The following is a 13,041-nucleotide window of genomic DNA, read 5'->3' as shown; positions in this document are numbered from 1 at the left end:
GAACTGAATAGAAAATTTGACTTTCAAACACAAGAATCAAGAGAAGCATGAAAAGGTAATCAAGAAACGGAAATTGCAAGGGACTTACTAAAGTTGAACTGTTTTGTTTACATTCCTACATGGAAAGATGATGTGTATGATTCATGAGACCTCAGTATTAGGGTAGTTGAAGGGAATATGCATATATATATATATATATATGTTTATGTATATAAGTGAACGTGTATGTATGTATATATCTATGTGTATATGTATGTATGTGTATATATATGTGTGTTTTTATATATGCGTGTATATATATATATGTAAAAGAGAGAGCAGACACAGGGTGAGTTGAAGATGAAGGGAAGATATCTGAAAGAAAATGAAATTAAGGGATGAGAGAGCAACATACTGAGAGAGGGAGATAGGGAGAGATAGAATGGGGTGGATTATCTCGCATAAAGGTGGCAAGAGGAAGCAGTTCTGTGGGAGGAGGGGAGAGGGCAAGTGAGGGGGGAATGAGTGAACCTTGCTCTCATCAGATTTGGCCTGAGGGGGAATACCATACATACTCAGTTGGGTATCTTACCCCACAGGAAAGAAGAGGGCGGAAGATAAAAAAAAAATAAAAGGGGGAGGATGATGGAGGGGAGGGCAGATGTGGGTGGAGGTAATCAAAACAAACACTTTGGAAAGGGGACAGGGTCAAGGGAGAAAATTCAATAAAGCGGGATGGGTTGGGAAGGAGCAAAATGTAGTTAGCCTTTCACAACATGAGTATTGTGGAAGGGTTATACATAATGATACATGTGTGGCCTAGGTTGAATTGCTCGACTTCTTAGGGAGGGTGGGTGGGAAGGGAAGAGGGGAGAGAATATGGAACTCAAAGTTTTAAAATCAGATGTTCAAAAACAAAAAAAGTTTTTGCATGCAACTAAAAAATAAGATACACAGGCAATGGGGCGTAGAAATTTATCTTGCCCTACAAGAAAGGAAGGGAAAAGGGGATGAGAGGGGAGGGGGGTGATAGATGGGAGGGCTGACTGGGGAACAGGGCAACCAGAATATAAGCCATCTTGGAGTGGAGGGGAGGGTAGAAATGGGGAGAAAATTTGTAATTCAAACTGTTGTGAAAATCAATGCTGAAAACCAAATATGTTAAATAAATAAATTTAAATTAAAAAAAAAAGAAAATTAATTGGAAGAGGTGAACCTAGGTCATAGAATCCAGAGTCCTATGGGATCAAGAGCTAGAAGGGGTCTTCAGAGATCTAATGCAAACTCATTTTACAGATGAGAAAACTGAGGCCCAAAAAAGGTGAATTAATTTGCCCAATTGCACTCAGCTAATAAGTAAATAGCAGAGCTAGGATTGATACCTTTTTTGATTTTTTGACTTGAAAACGAGTGCTCAGATTACCCCATCACTCTGATGAGGTAATCCATAGATACTGGAGACAAATGATGGAAGAACTAAAAAATGATTCTATAGTTCTAGTGCTATTGTCTGAAACTTAAGATAATTTCAGTATACAAACTGAGTCTGTACTAAGGATATTGTGGGGATAAAAGATATAAATTGGGTTAAAAGTCATGAAATAAGAGAATGAGAGCTAGAATCAGTAGAATAATTTGTCCAAGTTAGAAAACCTAGCATAATTACAAATATTAATGGATAGTACTTCAGTATTTACAAAATGCTTTCTTCACAAGAAGCCTATAAGGAAGGTAGAATGTTATCCTTATTAAATAGATGCATAACGTGAAGCTCAGAAAGGTTGTCATTTGCCTGTGATTACGTTGCCAGGCTTTAAACACAGGTCTCCAGATTCCCAAATCCAGCCTCTCCACATCACAGCTGCCTTAGGATGAGGATAATCAATAGTTTCTGGCAATGTCACCAAAAAGGTCAAGGAAACATTTTAGGTTTGGCCAAATTAACCAGACAAACTGGGTGGGGGCACTGCACTTCAGCATAGGTCAATGAAGTAACTGGGATCAAAGTCAGATTTCTCAAATCACCCAATATTTATTAAACATTTACTACATGCCAGGCACTTTGCTTGCTGACTTGAGATAGCAAATGGATAGAAGTTAAATGAAACAAAAAAGATGTGAACAGTTCTCCAGGAAGGAATAAAGTAAGTTTTTGGAAAGGATAGTAGATCCAATGAGGATTTCCAAGATTAGAAAGTGAGATAGATTTAAAAGTAGAAGATGCCAAGTTATTTATGTTGGCAAGGAATGGGAATGGTTCTCCGAAGATAAATGTCAACTTGAGAACTTCTGCATGGATACAGTGATAAGCAGGGCCACTCACAGCATTTCATACAAACAGAAAAAAAAAAAGTGACCGAGAAAAAATGTATTTAAATGCCAAAGTCGTCTTAGTCTTTGCCTCCATTTTCAATTTTTTAAATAGGCTAAGCTATAAAAGACAGTGGCTGGGACATAACTTGGAATCCTAAAAGGAAAATGAAAAGTTTTAGATTTGGATTATTAATTCCAAAATTGGTCAGAGATGGGGTTAAAATAAATTCAGAATTAGATTTAAGGCTGGAACAGATTTAGTCAGAAACTCCCCGATATGCATACACAGCATTACAACAGAGAACCATATATAGGGAACCCAGGGCCTTCTAGGTCCTCGGGTGAAACCTTTTGACTGAGACCAAGTTTTCAGAACAAATCCTTTTACTAAGAAAATCTGTTCTGTGAAGTTTGGATTCAAAGAGCCACACGGGGCCTCAAGGCTGCAGGTTCCTCACCTGTTCCATGAATTGGAGACAAAGGGTGAGGGGAAAAGGGAAGAACCTCATTTACTCTGGAACTACATCTCTTCAAACAATGTCTTTTGGCAACTGTCATTAACATCTATGGGCTATAGAGACTTAGAATTAAGCAAGGAGGACCCCAGCAGGTAGATACCATAAAAAGGAAGGGAAAATAATTATGTTGTCTCTTCCCTGGCAACATACACTTTTTTGTTTTAGTAACTTTTTCTAACACTGTGACATTCTCAATAGATCCCCAGACCGATGTCCCCATAGCCTTTCCCAACCCAAAGCAGTTTAAGTATTTTATTTACGTGAAGACCTGATCCTGTCAGAGGGAGGGAGAGGGAGGAGGAGGAGCAGGGGGAGGGGGAGAGAGGGTGAGAGTGTGTGTGTAAGTAAACAGGTTTACAAGATGAGTATTTAGAATTCTCTGTAACGTAAAAGATTCTCACCAAGGCCATATGCCAGTACTCCTTTTTCCATCACAGATATGGCCCTCTCAAATATAGAATTATTCAACTAAATCCACAACTCTCATTCCAAGTGATAAGACTTTTTCATTTTCAGTACATTTTCTTTCTTTTTGTTTTAGATCATTTGATAGAAATTCTGTACAGAAAATTTATATTTTATCTTACATAAGGTGACCGCTACAGAACTCTAGACTGGTTAAAAGCAGGAAGCTAGAAGGTTAACAAGGGTTCGAGCCTGCAGACTGTCCACGCCTGAAGTCCTTTTGGGGTGGAGTGAGTAGGACATGCCCGGTTTAGCATTCCACTTTGGTGAAAGATCAAGAGGAGCTAGGAAAACACAGGCTACTGGATAACCAGTTTCCAGTTTCAGAAGTCATGCCAGCTGGTTTCCTGGTCAACGTTTTAGAATTCCATTAAGATATTTTCTTCCCCTTAGACACAAACTTATTAACTGATCCCCAACAGGTAGTATTACATACATCTTGCTCAATTTAAAGAGTATCCCACAGCTGAGACAGTTATTGCTCTATTCTCAGAACAATTTGGCTTTATGATTCACTATACAGCTTAGCTGCCCAGAGGGGGAAAAAAGTCAGCCTGGGTCCCTCTCTTCTGGTGAGGAACAGTCAAATTTTTCTTAGGGAAATGAAGAATTCGACCTCTCCCAAAGTCAATTTCTTCTCAGTAGCAACTATCAGCTGACAGAAATATGTTCTGGCTTCCCATTGGTGGCAACCACTCCACTTCCAGGTAATGGTGCAGAAACTGTGGTTTCTTCAGGTTTTCGGGATCCCTGTGGCCTGGGCACACCTACTGCAACCTGTACTTGGTTCTGTTAAAAGAAACAATATCTTGGTTAAGAATTCAGTCCCTAAATGAGGTAGAAAATTAACTTACTGAAGCTAATAAATAACAAAAAGAGCAAAATGTCCTGTGCCAATATTCTCAGAATATATTCCCTACCCAATCTGTACCCCTAGCCCTTATACCTCCTGACTACCATTCTAGCCATTTTCCTGTCATACCACCACTGCTGCTACACCCTTCAGATCTAATCTTCACAGACAATGATCTGGAGGAACTAAGTCACTGAACTTTGGAATTCCTACCATAGAATATTGTCCTGCTAAGAAAAGCCCACTTAAACTATGTCCAGCAAGCCCCAGAACCTACCAAGGGTGGGGAACCTGTGGCCTCAAGGCCCTATGTGGCCTTCTAGGTCCTTGGGTGTGGCCTTTTGACTGAATCTAAGTTTTACAGAACAAATCCTTTTATTAAGGGGATTTGTTCTGTGAAGTTTGAATTCAATCAAAAGACCACACTTAAGGACCTAGAGGGTCACATGTGACCTCGAGGCTACAGATTTCCCACCCCTGATCTAAACCATGCTTCACTTCAGCTATCTTCCTGCCATACCATCAGACACATTGTTTCTCCTTACTTCCTACCTTTCGTACTCTGGAAAGAGTAATAAAATAAATATTACCTTTGCTTCTCGAAAGTCAATCAGCTTCTCAATTGTCCCACTCACTACCCATGTGCCTTCTATAACTCTACCCTTCTAAAGTCACCATCTCCCCTGGAAGGCAAGGACAGTCTTGCTTTTATATCTGTATCCACAGCATTTAAAACAGTGCCTGGCACATAATAGGCACTTAATAAATACTTCTGCATTCCTTCCTTAATTTTTTGCTTCACCATCAGACAGATGTAGAGCCCTTGTGCAGAGAACTGCTTGCTTCTTTGAAAGTTCAGCTCAAATACTAGTTTCTATGCAAGACTTCCTCTGATCCTCCCAACTGTTAACATGTTCCCCCATCAAAATTTATCTTATATCTATATATACTTATAGTTTATAAGTTATATAAGTTATATATATATATATATATATATATATATATCTATATGACCCGTTGTCTCCTTTGATAAGACTGTTAAGCAAGGCAGCTAGGTGGCTCAGTGAGCAGAGCACTGGCCCTGGAGTCAAGAGGACCTGAGTTCAAATTTGGCTTCAGACACCTGACACACAGATTTTGTTTCTTCCAACTGAACTGGTCATTCCCCACTTAAGATATAGAATGACCAACAGACCATAGGGAGACATTCTTCTAGGCTCCTGTTTGAAACCAACAGTTACAACAAACCACTGGTCTTGATTCAGGGCCTGTCACAAGCATTGCAAAAGCTCAGATATTAAAAGAAGAAAATTTATTTGGTACTGTTTTCCGAGGATTTCTGTTATAATACTAATTTTTTTTTCCCTTCATATGGTGAAAGCCAGAAACAAACTAAGGATTTCTTATCTTTATAATCAGCCTGTATCCCTAGTCCCTCAAAATGTAATGTTCCAGTTCTGTCATGAATTGCTATACTCTATCTCAGGTAGCTTTATTTTGTCACTGTTGTTGTTTTCTCTTTCTTTATTTTTGCTTTTTGGTCTTTGATTTTACATCACCTTCATTTCTGAATATACTCCTCTGTGCTCAAATACCCAGTGAGTCAATCCCTTGTAACAAATAAGGGGGAGAAAGCATTTCAGCAAAACTAATCAACACTTACTAGCTGTGTGACCTTAGGCAAGTCACTTAACCCCAACTGCCCTGCCTTCCCCCCTCCAAAAAGAAAAAAGACCGTAAGCTCCTTGAGGACAGAGACTATTGTCTGTCTTTATATGTCCAGGGCTCAGCACAGTACTGGATATATAGTAGGCAGGTACATCAAATGATGTAAAAATTTTGTTGTAATCTTATCTTAAAATAAAAACGTTCATCCTATCTATATCTTCTTTACCTTATGTATAAAAAAACCTCACTATGTTAATTAATGCAGTTTGGTTCAAGTTATTCTTCAATTCCAATACATTTAGGTGTTAATAAAGCTTGTTTATTGAAAACTGATTTTTTTCAATATCCCATAATAGCACTCACACCACTTTGCAGTTTCTTCCAAATTAACCCACTTTCCCTCTTAAAGTTCTAAAACAGAAAGACGTTCCTCTAGACTCCTGCCTGAAAACAACAAAATTTCTAGCTATTGTATACTTTCTATCAAAGGCTTAAAAACTGGAGAAAGATCACATTACATACTACTGCTAACCTTCATCATCAGTGCCTGGTGCTTAATAAATGCTTGCTAATTAATGAATCAGTACTGGATCTTTCCCATTGTTGTTATTTCTATATTAAGCAAATTAAACAACAATAATATTTATAAAGTTTTAAAGTTTAAGGCTTGCAAAACACCTTACACATAATCTCATTTGATCTTCACAATGACTCAGTGTGGCTGGTGATATTATCAGCCCCATTTTACAGATGAGAAAACTGAGGCTGAGAAAAGTTAAGACTTGACCAGATTCACAGAATTAAAAAGAGTTGGAGGCAGGATATGAGTTCAGGTGTTCCTGACTCAAAGAACAACACACTATCCACTATACCATCTAGTTACCTGCCCTTAAAAGGTAAAAGGTGGAAAAAAATCCAGGGCTTATAAATCCAGGAGTCTCTAGATGACTAAAGAAAGGTAACCCAGCTAAAGAGACACACACAAAAAAAAGTTTTATGATTATAAAGTCTTTGAGAAGATCATAGAACAACTGTTTCATTTTTGTCTTTGGATTCCCAATGTCTAGCACGGTGTTTGGGATGTCTTAGGAACTTAATAAAGGCTTCTGGACCAAATAACTGATTAGAAAGGCAAGTATAATTAATACGGTAAAATTCATTTTAGGTGGCTTTGTACTCTACCTGTGATATTCCCACTCCCCAAGGTACAGGCTGGCCAGCAGAAAACGCTTTGCCTGGCTGTGTTACTGCATTTGGGACACCTAGCTAAGGGTGTTCTTCACTTGCCAGAATATCCACAGGAGCTTCAGCAATGTCTTTGATTGAATGATCCTCCAGGGTTAGTGAAGGGTCAAAGAGCAAGGGAGAAGGAGGGCACTGCATTCCATCACCCACCACATCCAAGTCCTAGGAGAGGGAAAAAAAATACCACAGACAAGTCTATCAGTAAAATGAGAACTGATACCATCTAGAGGGGATAGAATAACCTCATTTTAACCAACTGTAGTCAACTCCTAATTACTCTCACTGACTCTATTTTTCAAAAAGAAATAGAATTTATTAAAAATCTACCTCCCGCTGACTCCATATTGATTCCTCTTCCCAACCCAGCAAAAACGGAAATCAACAATAAAATGACCAAAAAGCTAAAAGGAAGAAAATCAGGAAGTACTGTAGATTAGACACTGAATTGCCTTTTCTAATTTATGATTTTGCTCAAGTTATATACATTTTACAAATACTCAATTCAAGAGACATGTATTAAGTGCCCTACATGTATCCCTTCCTTGGTGATAGGCAAGACTCAAAGTTTACAGGAATAATGACAATCCTTGTCCAGAGGACTTATTAGATGACACAAACACAAACATTATAGTACAAAAGAATGCCTAAGTGTACTGAAGAGATAAAAATAAAGTGTGAAGTGAGATCAAGGTGAATTACTAACTTTGGTGAAAGGTGGAGGGAAGGAAAGGCTTCCTAAAGGAAATGCCATTTGAGCTTCTATGGGTAGAAAATCAATAGCCATGCAGCATAGTAAGGAGAAAATGACTGGCACAGAAAAAAGCATAAGCAAAAGAAATGGAGGTAGAGAAGAAGGGGTATGTAGATGGGATGGTACAGAGAAAAGTATGAAATAAAAATGGCAAGATAAGATATGGAGGTTACAGAGGTGTAACAAGGATACTTAGTGGGGAACAGAAAAAACAATGACCAAAGAAAAATACCTGACGAGGAGAGAATAGAAGGGAAAAAGACAAATTAAGAAGTTACTGAAGTAAGCCAAGGTGGATGAGTAATGAGGTCCTCCTATACTGGTGTTGGTGGCAGCAGAAAGAGAGGAAGGTGGCCGATGCAAGAGTTATTAGGTCAAAATGAAAAGATTAGGTAATTGATTAGATATGTGAACAAGAATCAAAAGATTCTTAATTCAAAACTCAGGTTTTAAAACAGGCAACTGGGTAGTCCTATTAAGATAAAAACTGTGGAGTGAGAAAGAGGAGCAAGTTTAGGGGAAAATATGCAAAAGAAATTTTAAAATAGTTATATCACATTGCCTTAATGATGTTAACAAAAGCAGTATTTCTTCTATATGCCTGATAGATGTCACTCTGCATAAGAATAAATGTTTGCTTAATTAAATTATATAACTCCCTTATCAAGCTAGGATTTAAGTCCCACATTTAATCTTGATACAAACACTTTCCACAGATTTTGTTTCTTCCAACTGAACTGGTCATTCCCCACTTAAGATATAGAATGACCAACAGACCATAGGAAGACAGTCTTCTAGGCTCCTGTTTGAAACCAACAGTTACAACAAACCACTGGTCTTGATTCAGGGCCTGTCACAAGCATTGCAAAAGCTCAGATATTAAAAGAAGAAAATTTATTTGGTACTGTTTTCCGAGGATTTCTGTTATAATACTAATTTTTTTTCCCTTCATATGGTGAAAGCCAGAAACAAACTAAGGATTTCTTATCTTTATAATCAGCCTGTATCCCTAGTCCCTCAAAATGTAATGTTCCAGTTCTGTCATGAATTGCTATACTCTATCTCAGGTAGCTTTATTTTGTCACTGTTGTTGTTTTCTCTTTCTTTATTTTTGCTTTTTGGTCTTTGATTTTACATCACCTTCATTTCTGAATATACTCCTCTGTGCTCAAATACCCAGTGAGCCAATCCCTTGTAACAAATAAGGGGGAGAAAGCATTTCAGCGAAACTAATCAGCATATTACGATTGATAGTATATGCAATGTTTGATAGCCATAGTCATCCACCTCTGCAAAGAAGGGAGAAGCATTTTCTAATTTCTTGTCCCAAATGATTTTAAAAGAACCACTTTCTTTCAATTTTTAATTCTTTTAGCTCTCGGAAGTCACTTTGCTAAAGATGTGGACTCCCAGCATTTCAGCTAGTGAATGATATATAATGAAATGTTGGCTTTATGATTTAGATAAATTGACAGAAGTTTTCTCCTGCTTTTTTCCAAGTGTGCCCTAGCATATCACTGAAAAATAAGAACCAGAACAGCCAGGAATGGAACATACTCAAAAAGGTCAAACTGTGCTGGTAAAAATGTAGTTGCTTGGAAGCTTACAGATCTATGTCATTTTGCACAATGGTTTATACTAAAAAGAAACAGAGAAAACAGGCTCACTATGGTATCTTTTAATTAGATACCATAAAGAATAGCCAATATGTAAGAATTGCACACCCAAAAACCTAAGAAAGATGCCAGCAATTAAACCTGTACACAGATGAAAAAAAAAAAAAGTATGAGTAATAAAAAAATTACTAGGGAGACAAACATAAGAGGTCATATTTGATCTCAGAGATAGCACTGAAATTTGGGGAAATGAGTTACCATAACCAGAATACAATTCTTTAAGCATAATGTTATTCAAAAGAAAAAGAACACGTTAGATGTGGTGCAAATACATGAGGAAATTCAGGAAGCAGTGGAGTGTTAGAATCATGGTGGAGAGTATTAGAGGGAAAATCAATTAAGACAGCAATAGAAACAGTATTATCTTTAGAGCATACTACCAATCACAAGGACTGAGACAGAAAAAAGCATTCAAGAAGCAAATCCCAATTAGATACGATTCTCACCAACAATAAGTAATTGGTTGCTGTGGTGGAAATGATGGTGGGATTGGTGGAAATGAACCTTGAGATGAAAGCTCACCATTCTAGAATTTGCAATAGAGCAGAAGGAAATTGGGCACAGTCTAAAACATATCCTATATTTTTGGACAACATATCTCAAAAGGTTCAGAAAGGATAGGTAGGATCCCACAGACTAAAATTTTATAGGGCAAGTCAACCCAACCCCAAAACATCAATTTTTAAGACACAAAGAGAAAAGTAATTCTGATGAGAGAAAAAGGGAGAGCTACCTAAAAAGATCCATGTGAAAGAACAAGAATTTACCAACTTAAGATTTTTTTAAAAACACATACAAAAGATGGAAGGCAAGAATAAATAACAGGTTAAATATAAAAGAATGGCACAGTTCTGAAGGAACAGTACTTAAAAGTCGGAATGATATTAAGGTAGGTGAAAAAAACACACAGCAAAAATGGTTTTTTTGAAGCCATACTGGAGAAAAGATAGGGATCAAAAAAGTTACAAGACTGGTCCTCGGGGTGAAGAGGATGATAAAAATAAAACTATAGAGAGAATGCAAAATAGCCCAACTCTTAATTTTGCTTCTATTTTCTCTGCCAAGGAATATGAGCTTTCGTCAGGAAAGGACATAATAAAATAACAAAATAGAATAACTCTATTAAGAGTTGGTATCCAAGATAAGTAAAGGTTTTTAACCTTTAGCCACCTTCAAATTCTAATCAGTGTGTCCAAAGCAACTGACAAAACACACAGATAAGGCTGGTAAGCCACCATTTAGTGATCTTTGAAAAACTGTGAAGGAGAGGTACCACTGGATTTCAAGAGAGCAAAATGCTAATTTTCAAAAAAGATAGAGAACAGTCTGTAGACTACAGGCTAGTAAGCCTGACTTTAATTCCCAGAAAAATTCTACAATATATTATTAATAAGATGCTTAGTGAATACTTAAAAAAAAAAGGAATGAATGATTTTAAAGGGTATTTTAAATGGGTAGTTTTCAAAGGTATGGACAGGGAAGAACAAAGATCACAAAACAGAATGAAGGAATGAAGAAATCAAAAGCATTGCTTGGGGATACAAAAAAAGCAGGACAGTCCCTACCCTCAAGAAGCCTGCAATCTGGTCAAGGAAAATAATGCATACAAGAAGGGAGTAGCCACAGAAAGGTGCTTTGGTCTGGGAGAGTTAGTGAGTGGAGCCACAGGACAGTCAAATGATGTCCTTTTATAGAAATAATGGTAGGAATTGATCTGATTACTATTACCAGAGCAAGAAGTAAAGGAGGGGAGGGAGACACATTTCTCACGGCAAGATGGCCAGGGTACTGGTTGGATGGGATGTAAAGCAAGGTCTGGATCTGGGATCTAGACGTGGCTAGATAGAATAGATACAGGGGCCATGTGCATTGGGTTCTGGCTGACTCACCAATCAGAACAGCATGGCCCCAGAGCGGTGGTTCCAAAGCTGTGTGGATTAAGTCACCCAGGGCATGGTCTCAGGAGGTCCAGTGGTCCAGAGGGAGCAGCAGCAGGACAGATGGCAAGGAGATGGCCAGGGTGGACGGTCAGATGGGATGTGAAGCATGGTCTAGAGTCTGGGGCCACTAGATAATATGGGCCATGTACGTAGCCATTGACTGACTCACCAATCAGGACAGCACTGCCCCAGGGCCGTGGTTCCAAAGCTGAGTGGATTAAGTCACTAAAATAGATAATTTCAATTATATGAAATTAAAAGGCTTTTGCAGGAACAAAATTAATGCAAGTATGATAAGAAAGCAAACTGTTGACTGCGAAAAAATATTTGCATCAAATATTTCTGATAGGAGTTAGATACTGAAGATATATATTGGAATTTACAAGAACCATTCTCCCATAGATATGAATTCAAAGGATATGAACAGTTCTTTTAACAACTGCAAACTATTAACAACTATATGAAAGATTGCTCCAGATTACTAAATTTTGGTTCCCCACCCCACAGGAGGTCAAAAATCTCTTTTCCTATGGGAAAGTATCATATACACCAAAATATTCATAGCAGCAGTTTTCTGATAGCAAAAAGCTGAGAAAAAACTACGTGTCCATAAATTAGGGAATGACTAATTATGGTATGTGAATGTAAATGTAATATCGTTTTAACAAAGGAAACAACATACATAAAGAATTCAGAGAAGCACTGGAAGGTTTGTATAAACTGATGAAGACTGAATTTAAAAAAAAAAACCACCGGAAAAATCATGTAGACAATTACAACTGTATAACAGAAAAGACGAAAACAAAAAACTGAATACCAGCCCTAGAAAATTCACTTCACTTCCTTTGTTGCAGGGATGGGAGACTACAGGTATACAATATTGTATACTTTCAAATACAGAAAATGTCTGTTGGTTTGCTAATTGTTTTTCTTTTTTAATCTTTGGTACAATGATGGCTCAATGGGTAAGGGAGGGATGTATCTCAAAATAAAAGTGATATTAAAAAAAAGATGTCAATAAATATTAAGGGGGGAAGAGATGAAGGCCCAGCATGGCTTCGTCAAGAACAGGGATCTGTGTCAGACCTTGTACTATTTAACATTTTTAACAATGACTACATAAAAAGGTATATTGGCATCCTTAACAAATTTTCAAATAACACAAAACTAGGACAGATAAGTAATATATTAGGTAACACTATCAAGATTCAAATCATTTTTGAGAGGCTAGAACACTGGGCCAATTTTAATAACATGACACTTAAGAGGGATAATTGTAGAAATCTTATTCTTAGATTCCAAGAGTCAACTTCACACATACAAGATAATGAAAGTATGGCCAAAACGACGTTCATCTGAAAAAGATCTATGGGTCTTAACGGACTGTTAGCTCAATGTGGTACAACAGCAAAAAAAAAAGTAATAATGAGATTTTAGAGGATTACACTCTATAATGGCCAGAATAAGGTCAGATCACATCTGCTTGGTTATGTGCAACTCAGAGTAGCATTTTTTAGAAAGAACACCAAATAAGCTTCAGAGAATCCAGAACAGGGAAACCAGGATGGTGAAAGGCCTTTGAGATGAGGCCATGAGTACCATTTGAAGGTTAGCTTGATAACAAGAAATGCAG

At 37.5% G+C, this 13,041-nt stretch overlaps 1 protein-coding gene and 2 non-coding genes across 6 annotated transcripts in view; all 3 read right to left on the bottom strand.

The window, feature by feature from the left end:
- Positions 1-3,296: 3,296 nt before the first annotated feature.
- KANSL2 (KAT8 regulatory NSL complex subunit 2) overlaps positions 3,297-13,041 on the bottom strand; it is a 44,293-nt gene continuing 34,548 nt past the window's right edge. The window contains exons 9-11 of one of the 4 annotated variants that reach the window (XR_005010470.1): positions 11,358-11,633; positions 6,979-7,203; positions 3,297-4,064 (exon numbers count right to left, since the gene is read on the bottom strand). Coding sequence is in view for 1 of the 4 variants with exons in the window: in XM_036759808.1 (XP_036615703.1) it covers positions 3,927-4,064; positions 7,084-7,203 (258 nt within the window). In the remaining 3 variants the exon portion in view is untranslated. The remainder of the gene's footprint in view (positions 4,065-6,978; positions 7,204-11,357; positions 11,634-13,041) is intronic. The other 3 variants (XR_005010469.1, XR_005010468.1, XM_036759808.1) reach the window with 3 other exon arrangements.
- Positions 5,264-5,399, bottom strand: LOC118852480. The gene has a single exon (XR_005010557.1). It is a non-coding gene; the product is annotated as a small nucleolar RNA SNORA2/SNORA34 family (small nucleolar RNA).
- Positions 8,510-8,645, bottom strand: LOC118852479. The gene has a single exon (XR_005010556.1). It is a non-coding gene; the product is annotated as a small nucleolar RNA SNORA2/SNORA34 family (small nucleolar RNA).

Source organism: Trichosurus vulpecula, chromosome 5, assembly GCF_011100635.1.
Source record: "Trichosurus vulpecula isolate mTriVul1 chromosome 5, mTriVul1.pri, whole genome shotgun sequence".
Classification (NCBI taxonomy): domain Eukaryota; kingdom Metazoa; phylum Chordata; class Mammalia; order Diprotodontia; family Phalangeridae; genus Trichosurus; species Trichosurus vulpecula.
Note: the sequence above shows the minus strand (reverse complement) of the source record. Positions and strands in the feature narration are given on the sequence as shown.